Source organism: Cyrtonyx montezumae, unplaced genomic scaffold, assembly GCF_038088225.1.
Source record: "Cyrtonyx montezumae isolate F1298 unplaced genomic scaffold, pur_monq_1.0 scaffold_7, whole genome shotgun sequence".
In the NCBI taxonomy this organism is placed as follows: domain Eukaryota; kingdom Metazoa; phylum Chordata; class Aves; order Galliformes; family Odontophoridae; genus Cyrtonyx; species Cyrtonyx montezumae.
The window spans coordinates 14,084,369-14,096,448 of NW_027072078.1; the positions used below are offsets into that span (position 1 = coordinate 14,084,369).

A 12,080-nucleotide genomic window follows, 5' to 3' on the forward strand; every position below is an offset into this window, starting at 1 on the left:
AAAAAATGATTGTTTAAAGTGAAAAATCAATTAGGAAAACAGTGGAATCTTTTTGTCTTTCTGTCTGTCTTTCTGCCGGTCGGTCTGTCTTTTTCATGAAAAAAAATGAAATGCTTTTTATTTTATCATGGCCTGTAAAGTGATTGATTTGCAATTTTATTGAGAGAGAAAGAAAGAAAAATTGCTTATTTCCCATTAACAGTCTATGAAACCACCACAGCGGGTTTTTATAATTTTGTTTGTTTATTAAGAAAGAATTCATTGAAAATTGTCTTGTTCTATCCATAAAAAGAAGAATACATGAAACATGATCCACTTTATTCTTGTGTTTGCAGCATTTGTGTACTGCAGCAGGAGCATAGTTAGGATTTTCCTGCACGGAAATCATTGGGGGGTGGGGGTGGGGCATGCAGTTTTGTATCCCTCATCACATGGAAACAGGAGCTCTCCTCTGCTGAGTGCTGGCATACAGAGTGAGCGTGCTATACAGATACGTGCTCCACACAGAGCCTTCTCCTTCCTGATGAAAAACACTCTCTGTTGACACATCAGTGTGAAGATGCTCTGGTTGGAAGAACGCCAGCGAGATCCACATATTTTTAGTTCATTTATGTTCAGAGACAGCATTCTGCACCCTAAATTGTCTTCTCAAATTATGCCAATGTAGCATAGATTATTAAACAAACTATAAAGCGTGCTGGGCATTCTTGCAGAAAAACAATCAATCAGAGGATACAAAGAGCCAGTGTTTGTCACAGAAGTCTACTTTTTGAATTAAGATTTCGTTTGGAGTTACCCTTTGAAAACTTCTATTAATATGAGATGCAGGTTTATTTATATAACTCTGAATTTCTGCAAGTCATCTATTTGTACATTTTCGTCGTCTCCAGTTGCGTTTTTCTTGCAAAGCAGGCTGTGTCACACTGTGATCACACAGCATGCTGGGCACAGGCAACCAACTGTGGTGATGGAACACCTCCAGCTGCTGCAAAGGGATGGAGATTCCCTACCTGGTGTTAACAGCAGTGAGATAACTACACTCCTAAAGCTCTGTGTGGTGTCTGAATTTCACATTCTAGGTCTATCTCTCTTTATGTGCTGGAAGCAGTTAACGTATTTCCCACCCTGGGAAATGGTGGCAATACAGCTTCAAAGTAAGCTTTGATTGTATGGGCTGAATCAACGGATGCCCTAAATTGATGGTGGATGGCAGCAGTCCATGAGGTATTATGGTGTTGTGGTACAAACTGCAGCCTCCAAGTGAATGACAACTGGATAAGCAGCAGTTAGTATCCATCATCCAATTCTGTCACCTTTTTTTTATGCTGGATAATGACATCTTGTTTGAATTGTAAAACTGAAATCAATGCATATACTTTCAGGTTGAAGATGCGTTTGCTGTGATATGGGGGTGATAACATTGACCTCCTGCAATAAGTGAAATATTTTGGTCTCAGTTGAGGAATAGTATTGGAACTAATGCACAAATATTAGGGTGATGGTCCATAAGATCCTAACATCATTGTTTTTAATGTTGTTATTTTATGTTTTCTTTATTTTCTAGAAATACCATAGAAATATTCTACCACATGTATGTAACTTGTTATTGTTTTCAGTGAAGCCCATAGCAAAATTGCCCATGATGAATGGAAAAAAGCCCATGAAAAATGCCTCAAAAGTTTTGGTTTCATTTTGGTAAATTGAATTGGTTCACTAAAAAATTAGATTTATAATTGTTGGCTTCAATCTTAGTTACAGAGAGATAAGGATCTCTTTAAATCAGTTTCACTACATTTATTCCTTCATCACGTTCTGAAAAAGATGTATTACCTTAATTTTAAGCCAAAGTTGGAAGATAAAATTTTAGCAGTGGAGAGAAACAGAATCCAAACTCAGTATGCAAGAACAATAGCAAAAAAGTTATTCCTAGCTCTTGTTAATTCACATTAATATTTTTTGTTGTGCTACTAGCGCTCATTTTCTCAAATAGCCTACTTCTGATTTTTATCTTTTGACTCTGAACTGTTCCTCCATCAGAAATTTCTGTGTGTATGTTAGCGATTTCCTATTGAAATTTCTGTGTGTATATTAGCAATTTCCTATTGAAGTTATTGCTGCTGATAAATAGGACAAAAAGCAGTGTTCACTTCTTCAAGTGTGAAGGGGATGTTTTAGTATTAAAACGTCTTTGTGAGGGACAGCAATTGATAAATGTGTGGTTTGAGAGAGCTGTTGATTAGCTTTCGGCTCAGAGTGCTTGGGGAACACCACAGAACCACTGAGGAGTTTGACTTGGATGTATACTGCTGTTTTATTTGGCTTTAATATTAAAAAAAAAAAAAAAAAGAGAGAGAGAGAGAGAAATTTTGAAACCTAATGAATGCAGAACTGGTTCTGTTGAGTACCACTTCCTAATTTTCTGTTTGCTTCTTACAACAGCACCTATGCTTCCCAAAAGCCTTAAAAACACACTTGAAGTGCCAGATCGCTGTCCTCCTGTGCCAAAGCTAAATATAAATGTTTCCGTGCATCAACTGAGTGAAGATCAGATGTTTTAAAAAGCATTTGATTTTTGTTTGCCCAAAGGCTGTTCTGCTAAAATTTTTTTCAGTGACCTCACTGTTAAAAGTGAATAAAAATTGGTCCTTTTTGCTGTTTCATAACTTGACTGTTCTGCACAACTTTGTGAGCTGGGATTATTATTTCTATATTCTGCTATTTCTAATTTTTGTCATCTGAGTTTTGATTTATAGGAAAACTGTACAGGTCTTGAGGTATCATTGACAGTGCACATCTTTTGCTGAAATTTGCCAGGTGTATTTGTAGGATATGGAAATGCTGTTCAGCTAGATCAGTGGTTCCTGGCATGATAGGCTTATAGATTCATAGATACATTAGGTTGGAAAGGACCTACAAGATCATCTAGTCCAACCATCCTCCTATCACCATCCCTACCCGCTGAACTACTAAATCAAATCCCTTAGCACCTCATCTAAACGCTTCTTGAACAGCGCTAGGGATGGTGCCACAACCACTTCCCTAGGCAGGCCTTTCCAGTGCCTGACCACTCTTTCAGAGAAAAAATGTTTCCTCAAATCTAATCTAAATCTTCCCCGGCGCAACTTCTGGCCATTCCCTCTTGCCCTGCCATTAGTTATCTGGGAGAAGAGGCTGACCCCCTCCTCACCACAACCCCCCTTCAGGAAGTGGTAGAGCTTAAAGTAAAGGCCTCTTTGAGAGCAACTTCATTATGCTTTCACTTTGAAGTTATGAAACAAATGTGTTGTGCAGCTTTTTTTCTTATGAGAATTGTACTGCTGGTTAATGCCCTCCCAAATGCTGTTCATTTATTCCTTAGAGCCAAACATTGGCTTTCCCTGCACATTTCTGTGCACCTTTCATCTATGAAAGATAAAGTTCAGAGCTTTTTTAGTGAGTTGTATTTTCTCAATAAAAGACAATTTGACCAGATACGGAATGTTTTAAAAATGTTTAGTGTTTTTCTTGCTGCATACAAATGATACAAAAATTCTAGATTCACAGTGGTGCCATTGTATGTGAACCTTAATTTTTAACTAAATGCAAATGTAAGTCTGCAAACAGGAGTGGCAAAATGTGAAGACCTACAGCAGCTCTGGACAGTTGTTGTTGTGTTCTATTTTCATTTTTTGCTGTTGGGGCTTCAGGGTAGCTGAGCAGGGTGCAGGAGTGGGAGTGGGCAGAGCAGAGGGGAGCCCAATTCCACTGTGTCTGGGGTGTTGGCTGCAGTCAGCCAACTTCACTGAAACAACTGGCAGCTGGGTCTGTGCCTTCAGCCTCGGGTGGAGTTGTGCTGCCTGATTAACCAGTGAGCCTTGGCAGGACACTAACCAGCAAGCTTGCTGGACATGAAGGAGGCCCTGGGCTCAGCTACACAAGATTTTCTCCTAGAGCTCTTTAGTCTATCCTTGTCAACTCCACTGCTATGCCTGCCACAAAGGATTTCTAGGTCGTTTGCTTGGAGTTCCAAAACTAAGAAGAACTAGAAATACTTTCTGTTACTAGTAATTCCTTTTTGCATTTAATAAACCATTTGAATTGTTTGAGAGTTTTTGTTACTTCCTTCAACCTTTGTCTCATAGCTGGCTGGAGCAGTTTCAGTGTATCTTTTTAGGCAGCTTCTTCTAGCAGGAGCATTTCAACCAGAGAGGAATAGAAAAATTGTCAAGATGATCAGGCTGTATGGGCATACAAAAGCCATGCCATTGATGTATGCTCTGTGTATGTTATGTGGGGTCTGTAATGCCACAGGAAGCTTCATAATGGAGATGAAAATTCATCCACAGAATGTGGATGAGTTTCACGCTTGCAAAAATACTGACAAAGTAATAAATTGAGGTTATTTCACTTTCCACAGTACAGTAAGCAGAGAAGGTGTGTGTGTATATATATATTTCATTTTAAAATGGCTTGCTATATTGCTATTCTTGCAGATGTACAAAAGTCCTGTGATATTGCTCAGATTCTGCTCTTGAAAACTGTGAATTTTTATGTGCTGCCAAAACACAAATGACAGAACGAAGTGTGTCACTTACAAGTAATCATAGAACTTCATTCCAGCAGAAAAGTGTTTGTTAGGTTGTAATACTCAGAAACTGCTGGCTGCAAGATGCAGTGTAATTATTTAGATGCCTCATCTGGGTTTAGGAAGATAGTTTTGCATGGATATCTGTTTTGACTGGAGAAGCTAAGGCTCTGACTTCAGCATGTCATAATGTCTTGAGCCCATGATCATATCTGAGTGTTGGTTAATGTGTTTTGTCGTGATCTTGTTAGGTACGGTGCATGACATCACTCTTCTCCACACCCATCTAAAGCTGGCTGTGCTGGTCTAATTCTTGGTGTACTATCACAGCAGCATTTGTGGAAAGGTGTTTTGTTTCCTAATTAGGGAAAGAGCAATAGAGAAGATTGATGGCAGTTTCAAGCAGAGGGCATCATTCAGGGAATGGTTTTATCCAAGGCTGGTAGGAGAAGAGACACAGAGACTATCAGTTGAAGCAAACTCTAGGTAATCTTTTAATGTCTGGGAACTGTAACCACCATACCTGTGCTTTTTGTGGTGTATCACAACATTTAGCAGCATTTATAATCAGTGTAACTATGCTCTGTGTATATGCTGTGATATTTATTTATTTATTTGAAACAAAACATTTGGATGGAGAGATATCAGTGAGATAAAACTTGTTAAGGAGTACTGCACATGGCAGTGAAGAGAAGGGCCTGTGTGACTGTGGTGGCTACTAACCAACACACAGCTGGTTAGTGGGATGGAAGGAAGAAATAGGATGGAAAAACTTATGGAGTGAAATGAAGGCAGAGAGCTTGCTGCTGTTGGCAAAGCAGACTCAGCTCATGGAAAATGAGGTGAATTTATTGCTAAATAAAATAGACTTGGGTAGAAAAAAAATCAAAGACTTAAAACCAGCACCTTGCCAGGGCATGGATGATGGGTTATGGTCAGTACAGAAGTTTTCCCTGCCACTCTTTCCTCCTCACAGTGTTTTCCAGCTGATGTGGGTTTCCCATGGGCTGAAGTTACCCTAATATCAATTTCTGGTGTGGCTACTGTGGAGTTACTCGATAGAATTGTGATATCATGCAAAATGAGATACTGGCCCCTTGAAATAAATTGTAAACTTTGCATGAGAATTGCTCTGAACTGTCAAAGTCTTTCTATTGAGGATTTCTGAAATAACACAATATCATATTTATCTTCTGTGAGGACATGTCTGAAATGGTTAGAGTAAGGAAAGGAAGTAAAAATATGGGAGATCTGTTGGATTAAATAGCGACTGTAAACAGGGTTTTTTTTGTTGTTTTTGCTGCAGAGCTATTTTAATGTGAGGGTGTATTCATTCTCTCTTTCTCTCACTTTTTATTAAGGTGAAGTTCAGCTGAGTTTGAACTCTTTTGGCTCTACATAATCTGTGAAACAGAAGAATGCAGAAGCATATCCCTTGCCTTTTTGTACATGAGTGATAAGAGCACAAAATCATTACTGCAAGTTTGTCGCAAAGATGAGTTCAGAGGAGAAGAGTATATCTCCTGCTCACAAAACACCCACTCCATCACATAGAAGTGCCTCCTCTTCATCATCGTCTCAGAGGGATAGGAGGCAGGTAAGGAAAAAAAATCCTGATGTATGAAACATCTGTTTAAATTATTCATTTATTTTGGTAGAGTGACAGTTCATTGTTTCTCACTCTACATTCTTTTGTTCACAGCACTGGACACGATCACTATAGCCAAGAGCTGTTGCTTCTCCCCTCCACCCTTCACCTCCCCCGCTTCCTTTATTAGTTAAAAAAAAGCACCATGGGCGCTAAGTGTAATACTGTAGAAGAATATAATCATGTGAACATGTAGGAAATGAGCTCTGACATCTTTTGGAAGTGGGTTCTTTGGCAGTGTGAGCCTACAGTTGCTCAGATTGTTTTTCCTCACACACACACGTATACATACATATGTATCTTTGTTAATTGAAATACAGAGATGTCACCTTTTCACAAGATTATATTTCAATTCAATTTAAATGTTATATCACTAATCCTTTATGAAAGCGCATAAGATTTTAAATATATTTTGGTTTACTACATGTTTACTCTGATTCCTCCATGTAATGTAGTAGCAGTCCAATTATATTAGAACTGTCTGTGTGAACAATCACATTTCTTCTCTAGGATCCTAGGATATGAGGGCTGCATTATGTCCTCCCAAAGCAACCTATGCATTCCTTTGGGTTTTTTTTTTAGGCTGGCTGTACAGTCTGGCTCCGGCATCAGAGGCCCTTTGGAAAGTGTCAGAGCTGCTATCACAGATCAAACCTTGTAATAAATGCAATACTTGGGACTGTACATTTGGTTAGAACAAAAACATGCTCTAAAACTTGGACTTAAGGAAATCTTCAATACTAAATCAGCTTTCAAGTTAATATAATCCTGCTTTAAAAGAACTGTGAAAATATCATTAATACAATATTTTTTTCTTTTCAGCTTAACAAGAGAAAGAAGCAGGAAAAGTGTTTGTGTGGTATATGTTTACTGTATGCTGACTGTAGCTTAAGAAGGTTTTCCCAGCCAATTGAATACCAGCTGGGAAGTTTATGCTCAGCTGCTGCTGAAGTAGTTATATTTTTCATACCTGACTTGTAAAACTGTAAAGAGAATTTTGATGAAAACTATAACATTTATGGCCTTGAACGTAAATAGTCTCACCTTCAAGTAGTTTAAAATGTTAAACAATGAAAAGAATTCTGATATATGTTTGTTAACAGTCAGAAAATGCACCTGGAATTTTAAAGAATAATTTTTAATGCCATTCAACTTATGCAAAAGAGGTTTGTTGACTGTTGATGAATACTTTCCCTTTTGTGTTTTATAGAACCAGGGATAGGTGTATCCTGTTACATTCTAGTTACAGTATAGTATCCTCTTAGTTTTTGCAAGTTTCATTTGAAATCCAGAGTTTTGGCATCTTTTGTTTGAAGCATCAGTATGTTTTATTTTTCTGCAGTTAAACCCAAAGAAGTATGCAGGACTTGTGAGAACTGCTTAGCTCAGCTAAGAGCACATCCTCTAAATATTGTTTGCATTTAGGTAGTTTGGTAGGATTTTGCAAGGGAGAATAAAAAAATTGCCTTTGAGAATACATGTTACCATAAATCTAGTAGCTACCATATTTGTTACCACGGCAACAGGGTATTGTAAGATATACCTGTCATTAGAATAAAATGGATCTTTAACTTTATGTCCATATTTGGTCACTGAAATGTGAAGCGTGAATTTAAAATAGTCTGTAGAAGTTGGTGGTGTGATCGTGCATCTGGAGGTATCTTGGATCCAGTGATGTCTGAAGGTGCTTAACAAGTATGTCTGGGCGCATAAATGTAGAATGGAAAGGAAAAGAATGCCAGGCATTTGTTTTGTTTTTTGGGTTTGTTTGTTTTTTTTTTAGTGGTAGAGGGAGAGAAATATTGAGGAGAATTAATGGATCAGCAATTTTCTTCTGCAGCTGGAGTGAATAATGCAGCATGAAATGGTACTATATCCAAGGAAGTGAACATGCAGATGTTTCCTTTTGTCATATTCTTAGATGTAACGATTGTATGTCTAAGTTCTTTCCTCACTTGTGGCATTATTTGTATATGTTTTGCTTTTTGTAGGATTTCCCCAAAACGTGATCATCGTTGAGGCTGTAGGGGTTTTTAGTTCGGGAAAAGGCTTTAAAATTCTGTCTTACAGCCTCCTTGAGCCCTTCATAGGAGCTGGGAAAAAAGCACCCTCCCAAAAGGGGGTAATCAGTATGGATATGCAAAGTGATGTGACTGGGTAAAATGTCTATGTAGCTTTCATTGTCATGTGTGATATTTGATATCACATGATCATTCATATCACTTGATATTTCTAGATGGTTAATTACTGATATCTTCCCATCATATAATTCTTGTCAAAGTCACACTAGCAATAATGGAACAGTTTCCCAGTAAATTATGGTGCAGGAAGCTGAATGAATGTGAACGTGACTACGATAAATCATCTCATCAGGGAGAGTGGAAAATGTCTTGCTGTATATAATGCTGGCATTTTAATGTAGCTTTCTTGTTTGAGCAATATACATCACTTAAGAGAATAAGCAGTCAGCAAAAGCTTTGACATTGCCAATTTGCAGCCTTCATAGCTAAGTAACTGATAAAAGAACAGAGTGTATTGTAGCCAAAAAACCATGATCAAACCTTTGTTGTAATAGGAATTTTATCATCATTTGTTCTCATTGAAATCTTGGTTAATTTGGATGATCAGAGAGGCCCAGGCCAAACCTCTCTTGATTAACCCCTGGGCTGAGCCATGCTGCAGGGCAGTTGTGTTGTCTTGATGAGAATGCTGCATAGAGGGGCAACAGAGCACAGAGTCTCCATCAATTTCAGCAAAATTAGCACTGTTTCTAAGAAGTGCAGCTACATTTTGTAAAGATGCATGTTATGCATAAGCTCTTTGTGAATATTCTGTATTTTAATTCATGACTAAGTACGCAAGTCGTACTGCAGTCTATAATGTTATATATTCACTGCATCATGTAGGCAATAATATTGTTCTGAGAGGGCAAGTGTCTTATTCAGTTAACATTGTGCCGTTTTTGTAAACTGGGGCCTGACCCCAGGCTATTAAACCTCCAGTCACAGAATGAAGAGTGTGTGGTACAGGAGAAGAGTAATGATAATAAAATTGTGTACAGGAGAAGAGTAGTATAATGAAATTGTGAACAAAGATGAGATTTGTACTTTTCTGAAAACCATCTGAAGGGTATCTAAGACATGATGGAAAATGAATTTAGCAGCGTCTGCTGTTTTCAGCATGGAGATTTGTCTTCTAATACCTTAGTTTTCTTTTTGTTCTTTTGTGGTGGAGGCATGATCAGCCCTTATCTCTTTTTTTTTTCTGTTGCTATCTGTGCCATTACTTTTTCAACAAAACCTTGGTTCCTTTCCAATAGATCAAATTCAAAAGTAGAATTGCTTTTAGTCCTGCTTCATTTAGCCTTGTATAGTTATCTTTCTCCTAGGAGAGCTTTCACATTTCAAATGATATTGTCTTTCAGCTGTATATGTAGGCTGAAAGATGAGGGCTTTGAATGAAAAAGTTATTTTTTTAATTGTTTGTTTTTAAATAAGGATTTCAGCAACTTTTGCTTGAAAATCCAGGTTAGCAGAATTAGGCACATCATGTCCAGAGGTTCATCTTGTTTATTGTCAACTGAAGTTTTTTGAAAGCATCTCTCTTTTCATTGCAGTATTTTATTTAGCATTTTTGCTGCTTTTTCTGGGACACTCAGAGTAACTGAATGTGTGAGAGTTGATGAAAGGTCTAGGAGTGTTAATGCTTGCAGAGTTTTTTTTTTTTTTTTAGTTTATTTTTAGTACATTGAGTTACCTCAAAGTCAACTTTATGATCGCTTATGATCAGTGCTACAATATCAAAGATGGGGTTTTTTTGTTGTTGTTTTTGTTTTTTTGTCTCTGAGAGATTTATGCCTTGTAAATAATGACAGTATGGCTGATAGCCCTTTTTACCATCCCTGCCTGCCTGTTAGCATGCTTCAGAAATTGTTGTTCATACAAGATTGTAACATAGTATAATATAACATATTCTGTGTAGAAGTTTTAGGACTTTTATATCCTGTATTTGAGTAGAAACTCAATTAAAGTATTTTTGCTCACTGCTGACAGCCTGATTGGACATCAGTGAAAAAAGTTCTTGATTTTACTTGTAAATTTCATTTGCTTTTGTCACTCCACGGCTTTAAAGGAAAGAAGTCAAGGACAGGTAGTTGTCCAGTAAATATACAGACCTGGCAACAGGGAACTTTATTCCTAGCTTTGTGCTGTAACAAAGTGTAGACTTTCATAAGTAGTTTTTCTTCTCAATAGATTGTGAGAATTATTTCAATAGTAATTGCTCATCTCCTTGAGAACTTCAAACTGAAGATGCTATTAAATGTCAAGTACTGTTGCACTGAAGTAATTCTCTTTTGCTCTCTTTCCCTAATTAACTCTCTTCTGGATAACACAGATGAAGCAGCAGTAGTGCAGCAAATATTAAATAATTTTTTTTAAATAGCAGCAACTCACTAGAGTAAACAATTCTTCTGAGGGAGCCAAAGAATGAAGTGGTAAAACTGGTAACAAAAACATGCAATTATTTTTGTAATCATTTAACTGCTGCTACTCTACAAGGTTTTTGTTTTGTTTTTTTTTTTATAATTCTCTGTATTTAATACAGTCTGAAAATGTTCATTGTATTCAGAAGACAGTGGCTTTTATTTCAGCATCTAAAAAAAAATGTCTGGAATGAGAAGTGGAGTAACTTCCAAAGATAAAAGACACCCCTGTGAATGTTCAGTGACATATGACATAGCACTTGACTTGAAGTAAATCTTAACTCCCAGGCCATCTAGATTCCTTGTTTGCCACTTCAGCGCTTAACAGTGAACTTAATCCATAAGTAGTCATCTACAATTGATTTGTTTATCAAGAGTGATCATGTGCAAACTTGTGGTTTTGTCCCATGGGGCCATATCTTGTCTAAGCCCATCAACATGGCTGTTGGAATTACCTTGGCTCTAGCTCTACAGGAGCACAGTGGGGTTCATGGGTGTGCAGTGGAGAGAGATTTCTCTTTTAAAACTGTCAGTTCGATTAGAGGTGGCCTACGTAGCTATCTTCTGTTACAAAACACAGGAAATTGCTTGCATAAAAGCTCAATTACCCATGTTGATTAAGATATACTAAAAATAGTACTTTATCTCTGTTCTTTCCTGCTCTTCCCTCATTTTTTCCCATCTGCCTTACTTACACCTGCACTGAAATGTCTCCCTTCCTTTTCTTGACCATGTTTAAACTAAAAGGTCAGCTTGGACTTAAACAAATAAATTAAATAAAACAAAAAAGTCATCCTGTTCAAGTGTTCCCAAACACTGCTTGAGATTATTGTAGTATGCACTCATTTTCTAACTTGATCACTGATGAGAAGTGTGTGCATGTAGATATATGCATGAATTCTGAGAAGTCCAGTACTTCTTAAGTGACGTTTATGTTTTCTTCAAAATAAAAGAAAGCATGATTTAGGTTTTGTTTCCTCAGTGGAGATAAAAGACACAAAAGCCAAAAAGATGGAGATAATGGAAGGCATTATATGAAAGCTTCTGTTTTCAAGACACTTGCACAAGATTGGAAGGATCTGCGTTCAAGACATAGAAATGTATTAGGCAAAATAAGGGCATCCCACAGTACATTATTTTCTGTTCTGATGGCTTTCTTTTTTTATTTTTTCCTAAGTTCTTTATCCTAGCATTGAAAATGAAGCTGTTAAATCAGAACTGTATCTTTTTTTTTTTTTTTTTTTCCTTCAGGAGTGTAAGATTTCATTAAAAATAGAAAAGAATGCTGATGAAAAAATTTTTGAAATACCATTGTTATTTCCATAGCTACTGATATTATTGTACTGCATATGGGAATTTAAATGGTACTAAGAAGGTGTAAGAGG

The 12,080-nt window shown here is 37.2% G+C and overlaps 1 protein-coding gene across 5 annotated transcripts in view; it reads left to right on the plus strand.

Annotated features, from left to right (window-relative positions):
* The window catches only part of OSBPL6 (oxysterol binding protein like 6), an 82,412-nt gene that overhangs the window by 31,737 nt on the left and 38,595 nt on the right, over positions 1–12,080 (plus strand). For 4 of the 5 annotated variants that reach the window (XM_065750593.1, XM_065750594.1, XM_065750595.1 and 1 more), the window contains exon 2: positions 5,926–6,161. In XM_065750593.1, the coding sequence (XP_065606665.1) occupies positions 6,060–6,161 (102 nt within the window). In that variant the 5' untranslated portion in view covers positions 5,926–6,059. Of the gene's footprint in view, positions 1–5,925; positions 6,162–12,080 lie in introns of those variants that run through there. The other variant, XM_065750597.1, reaches the window with a different exon arrangement.